This window comes from Diabrotica undecimpunctata, chromosome 6, assembly GCF_040954645.1.
Source record: "Diabrotica undecimpunctata isolate CICGRU chromosome 6, icDiaUnde3, whole genome shotgun sequence".
In the NCBI taxonomy this organism is placed as follows: Eukaryota; Metazoa; Arthropoda; class Insecta; order Coleoptera; family Chrysomelidae; genus Diabrotica; species Diabrotica undecimpunctata.
This window is the reverse complement of record NC_092808.1, coordinates 7,811,239-7,836,441: the sequence shown is the minus strand read 5'-3', so window position 1 is coordinate 7,836,441 and position 25,203 is coordinate 7,811,239. Positions and strand designations below refer to the sequence as shown.

Sequence of the window (25,203 nt, the reverse complement as noted above, 5' to 3'; positions counted from 1 at the left end):
TTTTTATTTCGTAATATTATATTTTATTCCATACATTCTACCGTTGATTGAATAACCCATTCAATCAACGATTCTAACTAAAACAAATAGTTTGTTTACTTGGTGGAATTGTTGGGCCGAAAGTGAATACCATCCGTAAGTGTTAGTCTATTTTCGTCCGCCTGTATAAATTATTAATGATTGAGAAAGATTTCAAGTTTTATATTAGTACATCACATTTCGAAGCAACTCGTAGGTTAAAAATAATGTCACCTATTTTTACGAGATAAGTAACGTTTCCGTTTTGAAGCGTACTTAATGAGAATCTTAAAAGTCCGCCTATGCGCTCTATCAAACCGTGAAAAAAATTACATCACTCCTGTAACTTTATAAAATATAGGTACATTTCGTTTTGTGTGGTTATAATCACAGATGTTTAGTATTATAGTATAAAACATAAAATAGCAGGTTTGCTATTTTTATTGAAGTTTGTTGCCCTCATGTAACAATAAATAACCCCATAGCCATAAAACAATGATAGGCGAACCCCTACAAATATGCATAAAAAATCCAAATAAACCCCTGAAAAAAGACGACTGATTTAATCAATCGATTCCTGATGTCTTAATATTGTTCTGAATCCATTTTCGTGTGGCATTTTAATACAATTATTTTCATTTTTATTTCGAATAAGCCACAATTTATATATATATATATATATATATATATATATATATATATATATATATATATATATATATATATATATATATATTTCTTCGACGTCTTCCGATTTCCAATCTCCATCTCATTCTATCGTTCCATAGATCGTCCTCCAGTTCTCTTTCTCTGATTTCTTTATCAACTCCTTCTCTCCAACTTCTTCTAGGCCTTCCTGGTCTTCGCCTACCTCTTGGTTGCCATTCAAGAATTTGTCTTGGTATTCTATTCTCCGGCATTCTCCTTACGTGTCCGTACCATCTGAGTTGTGTCGTTTTGACACAACCCCCATGATTTCTCGGACTCTCTCGTTTGTTATGCTGTCGCGTCTGGAGATTTCCGCCGAGCGGCGCCAGAAGTCCATTTCTGTTGCTCTAAGCATTTTCTCTGTTCTGTCTTTTAGGGGCCACACTTCGCATCCATATGTTTTGATACTTTTTATTATGGTGTTGTATATTCTTCTTTTATTTTCTTTAGAGATGTTTTTATCCCACAGTACGCTGTTCAGTAAGACTATGCCTTTCCTTCCCTGTGTATTTCGTTCCTTAATGGCTGCATCTAATTTTCCGTCCTGAGTGATCTTTACTCCTAGGTATTTGTAGTCATCACATAGTTTGATCTCTTGATTTTCATCTACGAGAAGGTTATGTTGATCTCCTCCGATACTTATGTACTCAGTTTTTTCCATATTCACTTCCAAGCCCCACTTTGTAAACTCTTCTAATAGTTTTCGCATCATGTAACTAAGGTCTTCAGAGTCCTGTGCGATGATGACCTGGTCATCCGCAAAGCACAGAGTGTACAAAGTTGTATGCCCATATTCGTCTAGTCTAAAGTCTATTAGTGGTATGCCCATATTCGTACATTTTTTCTTCCATTTGTTGAGTGCTGCTTCGAGGTATATTTTGAATAATGTTGGGGATATACAGCATCCTTGTCTTAGTCCTTTAGTCACTTTGAATCCCGGTGTTATCAGATTTCCTGTTTTAATTCTTGTTGTTTGTTGGTAGTACAACGTTTTTACTGCTTCAATTAATTCTATATTTATATTTGTTTTCCCCAGTGCCTCCCATAATTTATCAAGCGGGATACTATCATATGCTTTCCCAAGGTCTACGAACGTCAGATGGACTCCTTGGCCACGAGCAACTTTCTTTTCAATTATCTGAGTAATAGAGAAGACATGGTCTATTGTGGATCGACCTGCACGAAAACCAGCCTGTTTTTCGGCTTCCATATCTTGGTATTCTTCTTCTATTCGATTTTTTATTATTTTCCCATATATTCTGCTAATACTACTAGTAACTGCAATTCCTCTATAGTTTTCAGGTTTCGATTTATCTCCCTTTTTATGGATGGTGCTCATATGCTATTCTTTCCATTCCTCAGGTATTTCATGTTTATTTATGCATTCCTGGAAAAGTTGTCGTAGTCGTTGAATTAGTATTTTGGGTCCATGTTTAATGAGTTCCGGAGCTACATTTCCTGGGCCAGGTGATTTGCCATTTTTTAGATGTCTGCATACGGTTTCGACTTCTCTCTCATTTATTCTGATTGGTGATCCTATCAGCCTGACGCCTTGTAAACCATAGTTCTCTATCTGTTTGAAGGGCTCTCTTGTCTCTGTTAGTAAATCTTTAAAGTATTCTTCCCAAGTTTGTGGTGATATGGACTGGATAATATCTCTTTTTCTGTTGTTTCTTAAATTTTTTAACAGTTTCTAGCTTTCTGAACTTTGGCTTCCACCAATGTATGTATTTATCATGGTGCACTTTTTTCCCAGGATTCATTTTTCTTTTGGCATATTTTTCTTCTGACCATCGCTTGCATTCTTTTTTATTCGATTCTGTCTTCCACATTTCTTGTGTTCAGATATTTTTGATACAATTTTCTTTTCTGGTCTGGCCACAATTTATATTCATACTGATTACTGGTCTATAACCCACAATATTTCTCTATTTTGGATATAAAACAAGTTAACACCATACATAACTCTCATAATAAATTCTTAGATTTATTATTTTGTAATCATCCTCAGTTAGTTGTTATAGTTGAAGCCTCCCATTTAATATTAGAGAATAACTTTCATAGAGAGAAAGAATTCAAAGCATTCTATAAGAAAGTTAACATCAAAAGAAATCGTTTTCGGAAAACGATTTCCGAAGTGGAAATTAAAACGTCAATAAACTTACTATAACATTTAATTGCGGCTTATTCCCATTTAAATAGTAATTACATATATCCATTAGTTTCTGCATTTTTTTCTCGGACCCTGCTATTAGTAGGTACTATGTCGTCCGCACACATTAAGGACACATTATTGTTACCGGTTGTAATCTGTGGTATCCTATTATTGTCTGTAGTTGGTTGGTTCTTACTGTAGTATTTCTTATCAATTCGTTCATTACTCTTATGAATAGCAAAGGGCTGAAACTATCTCCTTGTTTAATACCTCTCTTTCAATAAAATTCTTCCGATCTTTCCCCTGTTATATGTACTCGTCCTTTTACCTATTTGTAAGTACCTTCTATAATTTTTAATAATGTATTCAGTACATTTATTTTCCTCAAGCATTTCCATCTTGGAAAAGACAAGTGAATTTAATATAGACACACATCATCTTTTCATTGATTTTGTGAGTGCCTATGGTAGCATCCATCGAGAATTTCTGATCCATGCACTGAAAGAGTTTAATATTCCAACTCAACTCATTGATATAGTAAAAGAAACACTTAAAGTACAAAGCAAAATTCGAATTCAAAACTCACTAACAGATACAATCCATGTGAGAACGGGCCTACGACAGGGAGATGCCCTATCCTGTATTCTATTCAACATCACATTAGAGAAAATAATTAGAGAGTCAAAAGTCAACACCAGAGGAACAATAATAACAAAAAGTGTACAAATATTGGCATTTGCAGATGATGTTGATATCATAGCTAGAAGAAAGAGAGATGATAGAAGCATTTAATGCGATAGAAAGAGCGGCACAAAACAGTGGCCTAAATATTAACGAAATAAAAACCAAATACATGAAGGCCAGCAAATCGACAGGCCAAAGAAACCTACAGAATCTGACAATAGGAGACTATAACATCGAAAGCGTGAAAAATTTTAGATATCTATGTTCACTAGTTACCGCAGATAACAATGTCAGTGAAGAAGTTAAGAGAAGAATACATATCGCTAATAAAACATATAATGGACTAATTAAACATCTAAGATCTAACATCACAAGAAAAACCAAATGCAAAATATACAAGACCCCGATAAAACCGGTCCTTGTATATGGATCAGAGACAAGGACACTATCAAAAAGTGATGAGAACCTATTAGGTACGTTTGAATGAAAAATCCTTAGACACATATATAAGGGGGTGAAAGAAAATGACATATGGTGCAGAAGATATAATTTTGTACTATACACAGCATACAATGAACCCGAGGTCATAACATCCATAAAGATCGGACGTCTGCGCTGGATGGGCCATGTTGAACGGATGTTGGAAACTAAAACACCAAAACATATAATGGGGCAAACACCAGTAGGGAGAAGGTCAAAGGGAAGTCCCAAACTTAGATACATAGAAGAAGTGGAACAAGATCTGAAAACCCTTAAGATTACTAACTGAAAAAACAAAGAAAGGAACAGAACAGAATGGCGGAAAATCCTGGAACAAGCCAGGACCCAGAAAGGATTGTCGAGCTACTGATGATGATGAATCCGTTTATTACTTCTTCTTTACTTATTTGCTCTAGCTTTTTTCTTTCTATGATAAAATCCTAAGTTGAGTTTACAAAAAGAGCAGCGGAAGTTGGTTTCAGCAACAGGCACTTACAGAAAACATTCATTCATGATTTATAATGTTGTTTAAAATTAATAACCTATGTAGTAAAAAACCACCCAAATATAATATTAAAAATGATGCAATCTAAACACAACATTATAAATTTTATCTCTTGTTAAGTAATTAGTGCTGATAAGAAAGTCAGTTAGATGATAGTGGCAATTTTATAATTTTAATTATCATACCAGAAACCACAAGAGAGAACCAACAACAGCAGCAAAATCGATAAAGAAGTCTCGCAAAGTAACCAAAGGTTTATAATTAATTTCTTGACAAAATTTTATTATAAAATAGTTTTTCACAGTAATGTTTTGTACTGTTTTATCTAGCTAGACAGCTTTAAAGATAGTTTAGTAAAACAAAAAGTATTCCAAATAACGTAGTTAATCGACAAAGATGTAAAGATTGTCTCTTTTTTCTTTGTGTTTCTTAAGTACTCGACAGATCATTCTTCAAATCATGTTCTTGGTTGTCCGTCTGTGGAATGGCTTTTGAAGGAAAAGCCCTAGATTCTTGGAACTTTTTGCACTGTTCTTCATGCAGAAAGAGTGTGTGATATAGAAAATACTGAATCTCATGAATTAAAGAAGATGAGTTTGATATAAACACAAAAATGAATACATCAGGTACAACAAAAAAGAAAATCATTTCCATACGAAAGAGTATATTGCGAAATGGAAACGAAGAGTAATAGAAATAACTACTATCGCGGATAGAGTAGCTAGCTTAATGTCACAAGTATCAAAGAGATACAATATACAAACTATACAAATACACGCCCCTCATAATGACTAAGAAATAGAGGAACTCTACAGTAACATGACTGAAGCATTAATAAGTCACTTCAAGTATTTAATTGGTGACTGTAATGATAAATTGAGAAAGAGAAACGGCAAGAAACAAGTCATAGGAAAGTATGAAGTCGGTGAGAGGAATGAAAGGGAAAAAAGACTTAAAGATTTAGTTTGCACACTACCAAAAATATGCCTAGTGCAAATACATTCTTTAAGAAAAAAATCGAACAGAAAACGGACTTGGGTAGCACAAAATGGAATCACTAAGAACGAAATTGACTCAATTCTAACCAACAACAGCTACAATAAAAGATGTCAGTGTAATAAATAAATTTTAAACAAGCAGCGTCCATAGACTAATCAGAGCAAAAATTCTAGATCTGGACCTGGAAAGAACAAAATTAATCACAAAACCAACAGTAACCGGTATAAATATTAACAATCTAAAAGAAAACTCATATCACTACCAAAGGGCAATAAATAAAAGGTTATATGACCAAATCTACAGCTCTCAATTAATGGAAATCATGCTTGACAGTGTCAAAGAAATCGGAGGTCCGCAACAACAAAATGAACACAGTAAACTCTCTGATAAAACCAAAATAATGCTAAAACAAAGAAGGGAAATGAAAGTAAGTAGCAACATACAGACAATACAATACACAGAACTTTGTAAAACAATAAAGAAAAGTATTAAGGAAGACTAATAAAAAATGCAATCGAAAACATAAAAAACTATAAGAAAACAAGACATAAATGAAATAATACAACTCGTGACTAAATTTTACAGCGAATTATACAAAACCCCTGAAACGCTTGAAGAAGCAATCAGTGACCAAGAAGATGTACCAATTTTCCCTCCGCAAGAAATAGAATCGACAATCACAAAAATGAAAAGCCGTAAAGCAGCTGGAATAGATGGCATAACACTGAAACTGCTTTGCTTTGAACTCTTTATAACTACAGAGTTTATAATAAAATTTGCATATCTCTTATTTTTCTTTTTATGTAGATATTACTGTCTGTTTTTCAATGTGCCTCCAGTAAGTTGTCGTTCCATCATTTTCGTGGTCTTCCTACTGATTGTAGGTGTCTCTTGCCGTCTTTACTACTCTATTTGTTGTCATTTGACTTATACGACCGTTCCATTCTACTCTTTTCTTTCTTACTCAGTCCTTGATGTTCTTCACCTTGCATCTACATCGTATATCTGTACTTCTAGCTCTGTTCCATAGTGTCTTACCATCAATTTTTCTAAGTGTTGTCATCTCTGCTGATTCTAACATCCTTTTTATCCTCTCTGTGTCAGATCGTGTTTCTGCCGCGTATGTCACTATTGGTCTGATGACGGTTTTGTAAATTCTGCCTTTCATTTCTTTCCTTATATTTTTATTTCTCCATATTGTTTCATTCAGGCAACCTGAGGCTCTGTTTGCCCTATTCACTTGATCTTACACTTCCGTTTCGAGCTTTCCGTAGCTAGATGTTAGATACAAATGCATTTTATCTTTTTTGGGGAAATTAACACGGTAAATTTTCTGGCAGTTATATTGGTGCAGCATACGTTGTAGATCATCTTCACTTTGAGAGAGTAGTATATTATTTTAAGTTGTTTTTCTCCCATTTGATATCCTTTTTTAGTTCTTACTTTTTTTATTATTTCATCCATAGGAAGGTTGAACAATAGAGGCCTCAGGGAATCTCTCTATCTTATCCCATTGCCAGCTTCAATATTGTCAGTTAGTTCTTTTTCAATATATATATATATATATATATATATATATATATATATATATATATATATATATATATATATATATATATATTTATGTATATATATTCAGGGATTCTACAGTATTCACTGCCTTCCCTCGCTCAACCGTTTCCATCTCTCCCTGTTGTCCCATTCTCCATCGTTTAGGCCTCTTTGTGGGGCTCCATTCGGTTATTATCCATCTGCTGTCACTAGTTCTTCTTACATGACCATACCACTTTATTCTTTTTTGTTCTATATAATATGTTAGTATGTCTGTTTCTATTCTGTTTCTATGAAAGACGTTGTGGTGGTATAAAAAATTAGTAATACATTTCCTTAAACTAATGCTATTAAATTCTCATTTGTTATACGAGTACTCAAGTCATAAAATGTCACTCTATGATTTTCGATTATCGATTCTTACCTCGCTTTTACCAGATCAACAAAATAAAATTATTACAAACAACAAAGCACCATATTTATATTATTACTAAAATTTCTGCAATAAGTCATGTCGTAAACACAAAGAAAACGTTAAAGGCAATGTTCACAAATAACCTACGAAAACAAACAATATATCATTGTGAAAACTGTCCGGAAAAACTTGGACTTTGTGTTGGCTTTGTTGATTTTTATGCTTAGAGTCAAGTTTTTTATCTTTTGTTATTTTGTTTTATTCCTTATTTTAGTTGACTTTTATTTTTATTTGTTGACAAAAATAGAAACTAAATTAGTAAGACTCACATGAGCGCCAGTCAGCAATACCAAAAATTTCTTACCAGGGTGCGCATGGCGCACATGTGAGTCGCATGTCAAAAATTAGCTAAGACCCTGTATATATCATTTTAAATATTAACACTGTCCTGCTAACAACAAATACATAAGCATTTTTACAACAATACTTTTCCGCACCAGATATACATTATCCCTAAAAAGTGTGCAGTCAAGGTGTTAATAATTATCTTGTTTTTCTGAATTATTTAAATCTAAGAGAGTAAAAATAACATATAATTATGTAGTCTTTGTTATAGACATTTAGACTTACATTGGCCTGCACGCCTATGAATACCAACTACCCCCACACCTTCGATTTAAAAGTCATTGTTTTTTGCGCAGCCTTGCTTGCCTTTGCCACCAAACACAATTTATAAATTTTATTTACACTTGGACCTAAGGACGAAAGATATTTCTTTCCTTTTTCTCACACACTTCTACGGTTTTTCCCCCTTGAATCTTGTAATGTTACCTGTCCGATTGCGATGAATGTAGTTGTGTCTCTTTCTTATGTTAAGCTTAACTTCGCTACAAAGAGGTTAAATTGATCTATGAAACTTTATAGGTAATAAGGGGATGTAAACGGTGCATCGTATGGTGGTGTGGTATGCAGGTAAATGCAGCAATGACAGCTTGCCTGCACTTCTTTTATTAAATTTAGCCAGTGGCGTTCATTTTGCCATAAATAAAATAAAATATATGTAACTAAAAACCTACAAAGCATTATGGCAGATTAAAATAATTGCTAATATGACACAACGATTCTGTTTCATGCAGAGCTACAACAAGCGAATGGTGGTGCTCAGTATTGAAATTAAATCTTAGCTGTCTTTCGCATTATGATTTGGGTTAGTGGCGTTTATTTCGCAATAAGATATTTTTATATAGAACCGGCAACTAAAATTTTACAAAATTTTTTAACTCGGTTTGAAAATTGGACGTTTACAACTGGGTTTAACTTCTCTACAGAAAAAAAACAAACTACATAATTTTTAATAAAAACAGATCTCAGTATTCAACTGACCTAACTTTAAATAATTATAATATAATACTTAACTATCATTAAAACAATCAGAAGAACTTAATTTTCTAGGTTTAACTTTTACCAGAACCTCAAATTGGAACTTGCATATCAACAAACTATAAAATTCCTGTCAATCTACGTTAAATATACTTAAAATTCTGTCTAATAAAGTTTGGGGCGCAGATACTAAAATATTAATAAACTTATATAAATCACTCATTAGGAGTAAACTAGATCACGGTTGCATTTGTTATAACGGCGCAAGCAAAACTACCTTAAAAAAGCTTAACAGTATTCAATCTACAGCTTTGAGATTGGCACTTGGTATATTTAGAACTAGTCCCACTAGTAGTCTACAAGTTCTAGCTAAAGAGCCACCTCTAAACATAAGGCGACAACAATTATCACTAAATTACATTGCCAAAATTTCAGTTAAAAAAAATATCCTCCTTTCTCCCAAATTTCCGTCATAGCATCCTCTCTTTTAAATAGACAACAAACTGTATACCTCTAATAGAAAGAATAAAAGTGACAAATTTTAACATGGATCAACTTAGTCTAATGCTATATACAAATGCAATGTCTCCTCCATGAACAACCCGCCTACTGACCATTGACCTAACACTAAGAAAGTACCTCAAATCAAATACAAACTTCTCGATAATTAAACATTTTTTTTTGCAGAAATCATATTCCGTTACCCCAACTACTTACAAATATTTACCGATGCCTCTACTCTCTAAAACCCCAGATGGACATGCTGCTGCTTACTATTCTAATGAAAAAAACTAGAGCACACACTTACCTACAAATTGTAGTATACTCACAGGCGAGGCCACAGCTATATTAAAAGCCTTAACTTTTTTCAAAACGAGTACACGATGAAGTGCGTGATCATTACAGATTCACTTAATGCGTTATTGAAATTAAAGCAAATTTATACAACAAATCCCATTATACAAGCAATAAAAAATGAATTAGAAATACTTCATTCCATGGGAAAGAACACAGCTTTCATTTAGGTACCATCGCACACTGGAATCTTTGGAAATGTAAAAGCAGATCAACTAGCATCTACAAGCCGTATTAACTTAGAAGATACTATAAAAATTACAAAATATCCTTATAGTGACATGAACCATCTGATTAAAGTTAGGAAAATTCAGCAACCAAATTAAACCTAATATGGCTGAAAGTGAACAGCTCTTTGAATAACCCCACAAATAGACGAGATCAAGTAATTATAAAAAGTTTAAGAATTGGTCATACTGCTGTCACACACAAATTTTTAATCAGTAAAGATTAACCACCAATTTGCAACAACTGCTCCACTTCATTGACAGTGAAACACTTGTATTATACTTTTTAATGTACATAATCGTATTAAAACTATTGTGTTTCTCATCCGACTAATAACCCTGCGTGGTTGATGTGGAATAAGTATTTAAAAAAAAAAGAGTTCTTTATACTAATTAAGTAATGAGAAGAACAAAACAAAAAAACATTTGTCCTATAGCGCTCACCGTTGACGGTGATGGCCTGATTCGAAAAAACGTCTGGACTTTTTCGAGATGCATTGGATGTTATTGTATCTCATCTAGATTGCTATCGTCTCAAATTTGTCAATACTGTTTGTTGATGTACCCATTCATACAAAAATGGGCCTCATCGCTAATAATGATTTTTTTGTACGGATGTAGGCCCAAGTCTCGACGCAACATTCTTGTTGTGGTCTGTGAAAGGTCGAGTTCTTGTGAGCGGCGTGACCGTTTCTCCACTACCAGGTGTATTGCAAATTAATGGTTTGCATAACATGGAAGACCAATTGGGATACGAATTATTTATCGTCGAATTCACAGTTGTTGCATTTTCGGCCACACTGGGCGCTTCCTCTCAACCCTGAACAATGAACTAATCGTCTTGAATGGTGCAGAGAACGATTGTCTTTGGACCAAAAATTACATGGGATTATCTTAAGTGACGAATCTCGACTTTCAGTTTAGGGATGCGATGACCAGCCAGAGTCAGAAGACGACGCGTGGTGAAAAACGAAATCACTATTTTTTTGTCATCAAGTGCGCCTCACTATTTGGGTTATGGTGTGAAGGTCACCTCTAATCTTTGTCAGAGAGAACATGGCAGCTCAGCGAAACGTACAAAATTCTGGAATTTCATCTCATACACCACCTTCAGACGCTCCAGCATCTAATTTTTCAGCTGGATAACGCGATACTGGAAATTTCGAGAGGTACCATGGACTTCTTTGAACAGACTGTAGTCAATCTTTTGCTTATAAATTTGCACTGGGTATATATGTAGGCTTAATTTAGTCGCTTCTGTTTCTGAAACTCTTAAATATGCAGCCAAAGGGTGTGTGAGTTTAATTTTTTACTCACTGTTTATATACTCCTTAATTTTCAGTCATTGGACATGTGGGTTTAATTTACTTTTTGCCATGCCTCGATCTGAACTAGTAATGACCGCTTGAGGTCAAAGCATGACAAAAAATAGCATATGCTACTAGGAAGTACACAAATATTGCCCTAAATCGGCTTTGTCTCTTTATTTTTACTCCCTCGTGGTATAATGTACTATATTTATGTTTTTGGACCCCTTAAATATGAAGCCATGAAGGTATGTGGGTTTAATTTACTTATCTATGATTTTGACCCCAATTGGATGGGTCTAAACTTTTTCAAAAAGGCGGCATCAAAAATAGAGCCTACAGAAAATATGGTAACCCATGAAATATGGTAAATGGTGCCATTCTTCTTAATTTCATCTATTTTACAAATTATTTTTTTTAATAAACACAAAATGTATAAAAGAAAGATCAAATTAAACTACACAATTCATTTTCAAACCAGTCACTCGATCCATTAAATTCTACGGATATTTTTGTATCGTAGAAAACCATTGTTAGGCTTTGGGTACTATTTGTTAGGTCCAGTTTCTATTATATAGAAGTCTGTACTTACTATTTTACCCCAAAACCTAAAGTTTAAGGACGCTGTTTGTCGTACCCACTGGATTCGTTATATAGGATTCTGGGGCGCAACAGTCCGCACCCACTGCTATATGTACAATGAAGTTAGCCAACGCAAAAAACTGCCTCTCTATATTTTAGGTCAATTGAGGGATAAAACACTCTCATAATATAGCAGATTCAAAGCATATTGATAATAACAGCTGCATTATCTGCTACCCAACATAAGTTTAATTTGCAAAAACACCATATTCAATTTATCTTTGCACGAATAATTCAATCAAACTTCGAAATCGAGAGCAGGTGAACAATTTTTTTAGGGTACAGCATCATTTTTAGGTAAAGATTCGAAATTTTTTGTAAAATTGTATATTAAAAACAAACCAAAAAATCGAAAAGAAACATATTGTTTTGAAACTATTTTCTTATAACATTTCTACAGACATTATCTACTATATTTAATTTAAATAAACCGCGATTTTTAATTATTTTTTGAGAATCATTTCCGATTTGGAAACCAAAAAGTCAAACATAATTTATTTTTGATAAAATGTGCAGTTTCTTTATTGGAGTTTTTTAAAAGACAAATTACCATAGCAATACCACAAGCACCATAATCTAAAAATATTTTCAAATATACAGGGTCACCCATGTTGACGGAGTGGAACAAACTTATCTTTTTTTAATAGAACACTTTGTATATTTTGACATTTTTGGACTCTTCTCGATGTAATCGGTTTTTCAATATAAGTTTGGCAGTGTTATATGAGGTAATTTAAAAGTTTCGTTTTTTATTAATTTTGTAGCAAAATTAACACCCTGTAGAATTTTAAAGATTTAATATCAAAATATATATTTACGTTTAAGACTTTTTTTCTGGTCTATTATTGTCTAAAATTATTACCATAGCGAAATATTTAATTTTGATATACAGGGTGGGTCGAAACTCGGAATGAGTATTTTCTGAGTTTTCTTAAATGGAACACCTTGCATTATAGTATTGTAATGAAACGTTATTTTATGATAGTTTATTATTTATTAGACATTTCCTATACCTAACTACTTTAATTTGTAAGTTATTCCTGATTTTTTAAACCAAACAATAATTTTGTATCTCTTACGACAAGTGAGTAATTGGACATCATTGGACAATAATGCCGCACCCTGTAGTTCAAAAGGATACTTGTGAGAGGATTATCGGTCAAAAATTGGAGAAGAAAAAATGCCGGATTCTGCAATTTATTCTTTATTAAAGACGTTTCGTATATGAATCCATAAACATCATCAGTTTATCCAAAATAAATCAATAAGCTTACAGCTATAGCAGTTCAAAGCTTTTTGAAGAAAAAACAAAACAAGTCACAGAGAACAGAAGTATGTAAAAAAATGTTTTCATATGTTACATTTCACGTCTTTCGTTTTTGACATGAATAGATGACTCCAGGGGAATCATATTCAATGTCGTTTCAGCCACCTTGATAACATTTAACTGTACAAAAATATAGTAACGCGAAAAATATTTATTGCTCTATATTTGTTTAAATAAATTATAATAAACCTGCCTGATTTCAGAGGCCTTAGAAGCTCTTGGAGAAGACGACCAAAGAAACACCCATCAGAATATCAAATTAAGGGAAGACACATTGAAATGCATAAAAGAAAAGAAAAAACTACACATAAAATACCTAAACACCAAAAAACAGGAAGACTTAGACCTATATAGAGCGAAAAACAGAGAGGTAAAGAAAAGAGTAACAAATGAAAAGAACGAACGATGGGAACAAGCATGCACAGAGATAGAACGACATATCGGAGGAACGAGAAATTCAGAATCATGGCGAATATTAAAAGCACTTCAACGAAATAAGACAGAGAAAACCCAGATCGGCAAAATTAGTGAAAACGAGTGGCAAGAATACTACGTAGAACTACTTACAGAAAACCGTCCCCAATTTCAGGAAGAGAATATAGAACATGCAGGAAATGGGGCATACGACCAGATAGAAATAAGCCTGGCAGAAGTTAAGAGAGCAATCAAGACATTGAAGAACAAAAAAGCCAAAGGACCCGGAGGAATACCAAACGAACTAATTAAAAACGGAACGGAAAAGTTATTCCGCATGCTACATAGAATGTTTGAAAGAGGACTAAATGGAGAAGAAATACCTGCGGAATGGACACAAGCATACATCAGATCCATACATAAGAAAGGAAACAGGAAAAAATGTGAAAACTATAGAGGAATTAGTATAATATCGTCGGTAGGTAGACTTTACGGGAAAATTATTAAGGAAAAACTAGAAACTGAAATAATAGGAAAAATTGGAGAAGACCAAGCAGGGTTCACAGTAGGAAAATCATGCCTAGATCATACGTACACATTAGAACAACTGATAGAGAAGAAAATGGCAAAAAGGTAGACCGGTCCATCTGGCCTTTGTTGATCTAAAGAAAGCATATGACTCAATACCTAGAGTCAAATTATGGGAAGCAATGAATGATCTCGGAATCCGACAAACACTAATAAAAGCAGTTAAAGCACTATACAAAGAAAACAAAGTAACTATTAAATGTGGAAATAAAGCCTACAATCCATTTAAGACGACAAAAGGACTTCTACAAGGCTGTGCTACGTCCCCTACTCTGTTTAAAATATTCTTGGAAAAGACACTCAAACCATGGAGGAGAAAGTGCGAAGGAATGGGCATACCAGTAAGAGACGAATACCTATACACCTTAAGTTTTGCCGACGATCAAGTAGTCATCGCACAAGATGAAGAAGATCTCAGCTTTATGCTCAGAAAACTAGAAGAAGAATATAAAAACAACGGAATGGAAATAAACTTAGAGAAAACCGAATACCTAACAACAGAAAACAAGGATATGAGAAACCTAGAGATAGACGAGGGAAGACAAATAAATGGAACAGATAAATTCAAATATTTAGGAACCATAATATCGAACCAGGGAACAACAGAAGAAGATATAAACAACAGACTGAGACAAACAAGAAACTGTATAAGACAACTAAACTCAGTGTTGTGGGATAAGAATATTACGATAAAGACAAAAAAGAGAATATATAATACCCTGACAAGAAGTATCCTGACATATGGGTCCGAAAACTGGACAATAAACAAGAGAAATAGAGGTAGAATAAGAGCAGTAGAAATGGAGTTCCTGAGGAGAAGCTGTAAACTTACAAAAAGAGACAGAATTGAAAACGCAGAGATTAAGCGGAGAATGGGAGTGCAATCAGACATAATCGACTATATAGAGGAGAAGAGACTATCCTTGTACGGCCACGTCAGAAGAGCGGACAGAGGACGCTGGATAAATAAAATCACAGAATGGAGCCCGATTGGAAGAAGAAAGAGAGGAAGACCCCGAAGGTCATTCAGATATGAAATCGACGAGGCTATGGAGAAAAGAACCCTGTGAGATGGAGACTGGAATGACAGGGAAAATTGGAGAAAACGGTTGAGTGAAGGAAGACAGTGAAAACTGTGGAAATCCTTAGTAGTAGTAGTAAATTATAATTTTCAATAACGATTTTTTTAGGTTTTATGTGAAATTTCAGAGCAATGCATTGTCCTACTTTTATATTTAATATTTTTCTAGCGAAACAAAAATAACTTTAATACGAATAAAGTCTACTCTTATACGCGTTTTTTGTTTGTTTCTGCTGCAAAAAAAATTTTGTAGTATAGCTTTTAACCCTTTTTTACAGTACGTCACTGCTGACAAACTATGTAAGTAAAAGTACCTATATTATATAATGCTGAAGCTTTAGCTTAAAAAATACATCAGTTTGATCATCGAAGGGTTTTCTCTTTATTCTTTACTATTGAGGGATAAACCTGTAAAGTATTAATAGTTTTTTCACCCATGTATAAGTCGTATCAGATGACTATCTATCTTTTGTTATATTCTAATGCACCTGTATCTTTGTGATAAAAGGTTTCTTGTAATGAAAGGGTGAAAATATAACTTACAGCCTTCTTTATTTCTATAAATTGTAGCGTAGGTACCAGTCATAAACAACAAATAAGGCAAAGAAAAATAGATCAAATTAAAATTATCTAGAATGGGAAATATATCTAGAAAAAAAATATAAAAAATTAACCAATAACATAATTTAAATCTACCTAAAACATCTAAGCAAAATATTTACAAAAAATTTATTAGAAATAAGTAAAGGGGAGATATTTATCAGGAGACAAATTCCAAAGACAATTGCCTTTGGAAATTTTCAAAGGATAACTTACAAGATAATTGTCAATTTAATGGAATTGAATTATAAAACAGTTCAAAACTGGAAAAATGAACTTGTTAGAAGTTTAATGTTTTTTAAAGAAAGAATAGAAGTTATTTTTTATAAGTATAACAAAGAACAGATCTCTTTACCTCCAGCATTAAATTATATACAGGCCACTCGAGAATGAACAAAAATTAGTAGCTGCATTTCTGTGCTTGAAAATACTGTCAGGAATATAATAATTTAATCATAATTGTAGAACATTGTAAAGTTGAACGATGTACGTTTGTTCAGAAACGTACGGTACTTTCTTCTTCTTCTTAGCCTTCTGTCGTCCATGTTTGGACATAGGCCTCTCCCAACTCCTTCCATCGGTCTCTATCCTGAGCAACATATTTCCAATTTGTTCCGACTATTCTTTTAATGTCATACGGCACTTTAAGAAGAATATTTTGAAAACAAAAATGAGTTTAGAGGTTAGAGGAAAAAAAGGTTACAGATTAAAAAAATTAACAGAAAATATACACATAACAGCAAAAGAAATTTCTACAGTAATTCATTAACTATGATTCAACTCTCTATTTTTTATAGTAACTTTTTTTAGAAGCTTTTTTAATATACGATTACCCCAGTCAAGGAAGAAACAAAGCTGAAAACAATTTACACAGATATTTGAAGGTTTCTAAAAGGTATATAAGGGGTAGCTGAAGAAAAATCCTTGAAGGCGTAAAGCTGATTTTGCTTAGTTTTTTTTTTAAATATTCATAAAATATGAAAAACATAGTTTTTTGCCTATAAATAATTTCTTATGGATTAAGTACAGAGAAAAATGTTTCAAATAAAAGTTTAAGATCATAAAAAGTTCTTATAGTTCAAAAAAAATATATAAACAAATAACCGAGATAATTTTAAAAAACCCTTATTTTTGCACTAATTTATAAATGTTTATAACTTTGTTTTTTGCATAACAAAATGTAATATAACTACTCAAAATTGTGGCACTTAATAAGTTATCAAAGTATGCCAAATTTCAAACAGATCAACCAAATAGTTTATAAGTTATTCAATTTGTTTATCCCAGAGAGCGATTAGTTAAACAACTGTACTTGCCCAAACAGTCACTCTAGAGGTATTTTGTAAATCGAAATCACTTCTATGAGGCTTCATTCATATGGTTTATTAAAAAAACTTTTTATTAAATTTTTGAATAGGAGTTTGAAAAAGAACTGACTTTTTAGCTTCTAAACATTTATAATAACTTTGATTTTTTTAATGTCACATGGTTGTAAGTAGGCCTAATGAAAAGCTGGTGATAAAATATACTTTTCAAAAAACTAGAACCTTCTATGGCCAATAACAAGAAACAAGCTGAGATATTGCAGCGCACAGTTCCCCCCTCCCGCTCACTTTTAGGTGGCGGTATTTTACGAGTATCGTCATTTTAACAGTTAATAAACAATGGAAATATGGTTTTAAGAACAAATAGTGCTATCTGGTTTCCTATTGGCCATAGAAGGTTCTGTTTTTTTGAAAAGTATGTTTTTTCACCAGATTTTCATTGAAACTACATGTGTATGACATGTAGTGTATGACATAAAAAATGTCAAAGATATTATACTCGTAAATGTTTAGAAGCTAAAAACTCAACCTTTTTCAATTGTTTTTAATAACAAATTTAATAAAAAGGTTTTTTTAACATACTTTAAAATCAATCCTTATAGAATTGATTTCGATGATTTACAGAAGACCTCGTAAAGTGACTGTCTGGGCAAAACAGTTGTTTAAATAATCGCTCTTCGGGATAAACAAATTTAATAACTTGATAAACTATTTGGTCGACCCTTTTGAAAGTTAGCACACTTTAATAACTCATTACTTGCCATAATTTTAAGTAGTTATATTACATATCATTGGTCTAAAAACAAAGTTATTAACATTTATTAATTAATGTAAAATTAATGGTTGTTGTCAACTATCTTGGTAAAATCTTTATGCATTTTAATTTAGATACCCGCAAACTAAAAAATTTTGTAAGATCTACAATTTTTAATTAAATTATTTTTCTCTAAACTGCATAAGAAATGTTTTATAGGTAAAAAAATGAGTTTTGCACTTTTGAATATTATTTAAAACAAAAACAAAGAAAAATCAACTGTACTTCACGGATTTTTCATCAGTTACCCCTCATATACCTTTTATAACCTTCAAATATCTGTATAAGATTTTTACGTGAAATCTATGATTTTTCCCAGATAGACTGGTGTATATAGCTATAAGTTACTTATATCTATGTTTTATTATAAAAAGCTTCTAAAAAAGTTAAGATAAAAAAGTAGAGTTAAAACAACTCTTATATAAAAGAATCTTTATACAAGAAGAATACAGACACAAAATACAAAGTGAGTTTTAAGTACGGGACGTCTCAATTATCTCAGAAACGGCTTGCAGGATTTATATAGATTTTAGTGTGTAAGGGTATTGTGATGCGGCCGATATTGTGGTGGTATTAACATTGTTTTCAGATCTTTCGTTTTTCTGGAAATCTAATTTAGTTTCTTATTTCAAATATGTATTTGTATCACAATGTATTTTTTACATTTTGAAATTCTTAAGAAATACTGATTATTTGTTATGTAATGTTGCCTATATCTAAATGCCATATTTTCGGAGTTATTGCCACATTTACATTATTATCGCCTAAGTTAAAATAATACATTTACCTTGACGTTTCAATAAATTAGTATTGATGGTGTTGATTTAAAGTCACAATGGATCGTATATCTGAAAAAGAATGAACTGAGATTTTAATGATATTAAGATACAGTAAAAGATTTATCCAAATCAGAGTGCAGAAAAACGGCATCAACTGAAAACAAATCTTTAGATGTTCGTGTCTTGGTAGAAGATGATCCACGCTTGAGTATTAGACAATTATCCGGGGAACTTGAGATTCAAACTTTTTAAACAATGTTGTGTTTTTGGTCAACAAGACCACTTTTTAATTCATGGGTGGATGCATACGTGAATACCACACAGTATCCAGAAAAACTTAATGTATGGGCTGCAACAAGATGGTACTTGGAATACGAATTTGTCTTCGCTGCTGTAGGTTTTCCTATGATTTGGATAAATATTTTACTGTGTCAGTTTCAATAAACTTTTTACCAATTTATTGAAATTAGACCTTGTCACGATATTATTAGGATATAAATTATTCAAGATAATTCAAATTAAACGAGTTTATTCCTAAATCTATTATTTTAACTTCGGCAAAGATCGTGTTAATGTAGCAATAACTCCGATATTATAGTATTTACGTATAGGGAGATCAAGCATCCTAATAACTCTCTTCAAAAAGGCAGACCAATCGTACCCGAAAAGTTACAGAGGAATTAATTTATTAAACAAAGCACCAAAATTAACAACCAAAGTGATAACAAATAAACCGAAAGAAATTATAACACTAGCAGAAGAACAACAAGGTTTTAGGTCGGGAAGATCATGCATCGACGCCATATTTATAATGAGGCAAGTGCAGGAGAAATCATTAGAATACAACAAACCGGCATACCTATGTTTCGTAGACCTTGAGAAGGCATTTGACTGGGTCAAATTAAAGGACGTTATCCACTTATTATACGCAAGAGAGATACCTCTAGGAATAATCAAAACGATCGAAAATATCTACCAAACCAACACAATAAAAGTAAAAGTAGAAGAACTAACCGACCCTATTGAAGCTGGCAATGGGATAAGGCAGAGAGATTGCCTGAATCCCCTATTGTTCAACCTGATTATGGACGAAATAATAAAAAAAAGTAAGAACCAAAAAGGAATACCAAATGGGAGAAAAACAACTTAAAATAATCTGCTATGCAGACCTCGCAATACTACTCTCTCAAATTGAAGATGATTTACAACGTATGCTGCACCAATTTAATATAACCGCCAGAATATTTAACATGTTAATTTGACAAAAAAGACAAAATGCATGGTTACAACAGCAAATTTACTAAGATGTAAATTGGAGTTTGAAGGTCAGATAATTATAACAAGTGGTGGATTTTAAATATCTAGGCATCACATTATCTAGCTACGGAAAGCTCGAAACTGAAGTGGAAGATCAAGTAAATAAAACAAACAGAGCCGCAGGCTGCCTGAATGAATCAATATGGAGAAATAAAAATATCGGGAAAGAAACGAAAGGCAGAATTTACAAAACAGTCTTTAGACCAATGTATGTTAGAAACAGCAGAGATGAAAACACTTAGAAAAATTGATGGCAAGACACTATGAGACAGAGCTAGAAGTACAGATATACGACGTAGATGCAAGGTGGAGAACATCAAGAACTGGGTAAGAAATATAAGAGTAGAATGGAAAGATCATATAAGCCAAATGACAACAAATAAAATAATAAAGACGGTAAGAGACGGTTCCCCAAAATTGAAGATCGGTAGGAAGACCACGAAAACGATGGAACGACAACTTACTGGAGGCGCATTGAAAAACAGACAGAATCATGTCTACATAAAAAGAGGAAGAAGAAGAAGAAGAGGTATAGAGAACAATACACGAAAAATAATAAGTATTTCTTAAGAACTTCAAAAGGCAGTGTGTTCTATTTGAAATAAGAAAGTTTATTAAATTTCCAGAAAACTCGAAGATCTGACAACAATGTAAATACCACCATAATATTGGCCGTATCACAAGACCTTTACACACCAAAATTTATAAAAATCGTGTAAGCTGTTTTCGAGATAATTAAGACGTTCCATACATAAAACTCACTCTGTAAATTCTCACTCTGTAAAACTCACTCATTAGTAAAAAGAAGATGTAATACGTAAGGTAGATTCTAAATATTAAATGAAGTAACATAGATCATTGAAGAACGCAATCTTAAAAAAAAATAAAAAAAAATCGATACAAATCAGTGAATGAACAAAAAACAGTAATAAATAAAATGACATATAAGTTAAAAAAGACAAAATTATAAAAATTAAATAGATCTAATGATTTACACCAAAACGTTAGAATAGGAAAAAAACACAAATAGTCTATAGAAAAGATATACCACATTACAATTAAATAATTAAAGAATGATGTTGGTACAAGGTCATAAGATCAACTGTATATATATATATATATATATATATATATATATATATATATATATATATATATATATATATATATATATATATATATATATACTGTAAGAAAAGCTTCTTGATCTTACCTGAACAACTTGAGGGGTATGCGTCCCCTGTCCATCAATAGCTGTAAGGGGCTGACGTGATGTCATGGCATACCTACACCATGATTTGTCTATGTTGGTCTATGCCGCATTACCATTAACCAATACACCGAAAGTTCAAGAACTAAACCGAAATTAAAACACCAAAATCGTGTACTGTCACAAAATAAAGTTTATCACTGTTCTTTCATCCCTCTTTGACACCCACACTGTCAAACTGACCTATATTTTCAACTAGGGTGGCAGATGTTCTAACACTCAAGAAACTGCGGTTTTCCGAGATTGTTTAACGATTGATTTAGAATATAAGGGTTGTTTTTGTACTTATTTAGAAAAATTACCCTCTGTCTTATCACGACACTCAAAGAACCTTGAAAACTGAAGTCAGTCGAGAAACACCGATTAAAAAAAAATACCGCGAAATCACTACGTGAGGGACACTAACACTTAATAACAAAGTCCTTTGTTGATTCTTTTCGTTAAATTAGGTATTATTTTTGTACTTATGTTGGTAAATTTGTTAACCTCCCGCATAGAGAAATGTCACCTGCAGCATCGGGGATGCTCGGAAGGGCTCGAAAATGCCGCGTCGGTGAATCGCCGATGACGTCACGAAAGCGCGTCTATTTATCGATTTTCCGGATTGAGGCATGCTAGCCCGGCGATTTTCCCGTGTGTGGATGGAAAAGGGATGAAAATATACACTAATAGTACTCTTGATAGAGAAAGGAGCACTTTACTAACATAGTAGGTGGTTGGATAGGGCTAAAGGGATCGCTCAAAGAGAAAAAATTAATATCGAAACAAATTTATAACTAAGATTAACATCAGAAAAATTAAATTTAAACTTCCTATTTTTATAGGTGGAGTGTGTCGTATTTTGGCTACGTCGAGCTTTCTATTTTCTCTCTGGAGTCATCTACAGAAATTACGCGGTCTCAAACGGGTGGAGCGTACAAGAGTGTACTAGAAGGGTACAAACCCAGATCACTCCACTAGTATACTCTTCACTATTCACTGAAATACTCCTCTTTCTGTTCTCTACAGAAGCTTGTCACTCCTTCTTTTGCGCGGTCGTACGATACTTCTGCCGATTGGTGACTTATCTCTTGCTATTTAGACGACAAGGGTCTCCTCCATTCTGCTTATGTGCTTATTCCATTCTTTTTTTTTTTTATTTTGTGACTTCATCTCAGTGTTAAAGTGTCTGGTTTGCCATATAGTGTTATTAAGGCATCCTGCCAGTCTACTTGATTTTTGTACTTGATCTCTCATTTCTTTGTCCAGGTCTCCATAGCTAGACAGTGTAATGCCCAGGTATTTTATTTCCATTACTTGTTCAATACTGATGCCATCAACTTCTATTTTACATCTGATTGGGTCTTTGCTGACTACTATTGTTTTAGTTTTCTGAGATGAAATTATCATATTAAATTCTTTTGCTCTTATGTTAAATCTGTGAATCAGTCTTTGCAGAATCAGAATCTTCATTTTGGGCTATCAATATTGCGTCGTCTACCTAACAGACTATTTTTATTTCTTTGTTTTCCATTCTGTATCCTCTTCCTTTGTTAACGGTTTTAATGATTTCATCCATGATCAAATTGAAGAGCATGGGGCTCAATGAATCCTCTTGTCTTATTAGGCTGCCATTTCTATAGGTTCTGTAAATTGTCCATCTATTCTGACTTCCATTTTGTTGTTTTGGTAGATGTTTTCGCTAGTTTTTATAATATTTAGGAGAACTTCTCTATTATACAGAAGATGGATTACATATTTGAGTCTTATTCTGTCAAACGCTTTCTTTAAGTCAATCAAACACACAAATGCTGGTCTATTATACTTTATTGATTTCTCAGTAATTTGCTTTATAACGACTATTGCATCTGTACACGATCGTCCACTACGAAAACCCTCTTGTTCATCTGCTATCATTTTATAGCATATAACTTATCATATTTATTAGCACTTGTAAAAGTTTAGTTGTGTTTTTTAGCGTAGTATTTAACAAGTTTATACCTCTGTAGTTTTCTTTCTGTTCATAAACGGTACAATTAGTGGTTCGCTGACATCGTGTTTAGGTGGGATGTGGCGCGAAAGATTGAGTAGAAATATTTTTGATTGAAACTTTTATTGAGACAATGAGGGCGTTTTTTCCTCTCAGTGGTTTCTCGGCTAATTACTAGTTATAGAAATGAGCTATAATTCTGAAATTTTCCAAATCGATTTTATTTTTTTTTAAACTGTAATGATTACGTCGGAATTTGAGTACTAATTACGAACTGAAATGAAGATTGTAAATCATTATAGCGATTCTTACTTCGTTTTGAGTCTATATGTTTGTTTTTCTTTCAATTCTGCGATCGTTGTTTTATGTTTTGGTTCTTTATTAGCCGTAGCATTGAATTTCGTGTTCCTCCCGTTATATAACCAGAGTACTTCAGTTGTCTATTTTTTACTGTTGGCAATATTGTTTGGTCTTTGTTCGTTTTTCACAAAACTTCTTCATTTGTAATACGATCCATGGTATACGTAACATTCTACGATAGCACTACCTTTAGAATACTTCCAATTTATGTAGGTCTAATTTTTCAACGTCCATGCACAAATGCAATACAATAATGTAGAGAAAACATAGCATTGTAATAGCCACGACTTTAATTATAATTTTATATCTCTATTGGTTTGTAACTTTTGAAGCGAAGCTTTTATACTGGCTTCTTATTACTTTTTTCTCTGTAGTAAAATGCTGAGACGAGTATCACGAAACCAGCGCCACAAGATCTCGTTGTCACGGGTAGCGTCACAAAAGAGCGGTTCTTTACATCGACTTACTACTTTATTAAACCTGCTTATAGTAAATATATGATGACTAGAAACTAATTGATCGAGAGCAGTTAATCGATTTGAAGAACCGCTATTTTGTGACGCTACCCGTGACGCCTTCTCGAAGCGCTAGTTTCGTGACGCTCGCCTCAGCATTTTCCTATACAGAAAAAATAATACAATGCCGGTATAGAAACTTTATAAAAATTTGACTATAATTTGACAATAATAAATTTGAATAAATTGCAATATGTGCAAAAAGTCAATAGATTTTTCGTTATGGAAAATTGCGAAAGTTCATCTAGGTGATAATGTACCAGATTGGTACATTTTCACCTTACTTGAACTATTGCCTTCCAACGTAAACAAATTTTGTTGATGTTGAAATAAATTTTTCGATTAATTAACATTTATACACAGATAGAAAGCATATTTTAATTGCATATTTTGAAAACAATTAACTGTGAATTTTTAACTGTTACTGTTACTGTTAATTGTCAATTGTTTTGATAACGATATCTGCTACAATCACACCTGCAGGTTCTCATAACGGATTCCCGAAGAACCAGAGGAAATAATCACACCTACATCTCCTCAAGACATAAACGAACTAATTAAAGATAGCTCACCGAGGAATCACCTGATCCAGATGAAATTTCAAATAGAGCTCTGAAGTATCTACCGGCGAATTACAAGTACTTAGACTAACAGAATACATAACAGCAGGATTTAACGACGAACAGTACAGTGGAGCAGCGTTTCTGGATGTAAACAAAGCCTTCGACAGACTCTGGTATAAAGACCTAATACAAAATGAGAGTCTACGGATACAGTGAGGCCATGACGAGACTGATCTCTTTATACTTGAGCAACCGAAGCTTCAGGGTGAATAGGATAAGTATTATGCGAACACGGAGCTCCGGATGCTGGAGTGCCACAGTTCTGTCACCCCTACTGTACACAATATACACCGCA

The 25,203-nt window shown here is 33.1% G+C and overlaps 1 protein-coding gene across 1 annotated transcript in view; it reads right to left on the bottom strand.

Annotated features, from left to right (window-relative positions):
• Ca-beta (Calcium channel protein beta subunit) overlaps positions 1-21,922 on the bottom strand; it is a 577,851-nt gene extending 555,929 nt beyond the window's left edge. The window contains exon 1 of the mRNA XM_072534152.1: positions 21,385-21,922. Coding sequence (XP_072390253.1) covers positions 21,385-21,450 — 66 coding nt within the window. The 5' untranslated portion in view covers positions 21,451-21,922. The remainder of the gene's footprint in view (positions 1-21,384) is intronic.
• Between the last annotated feature and the right edge of the window lie 3,281 nt (positions 21,923-25,203).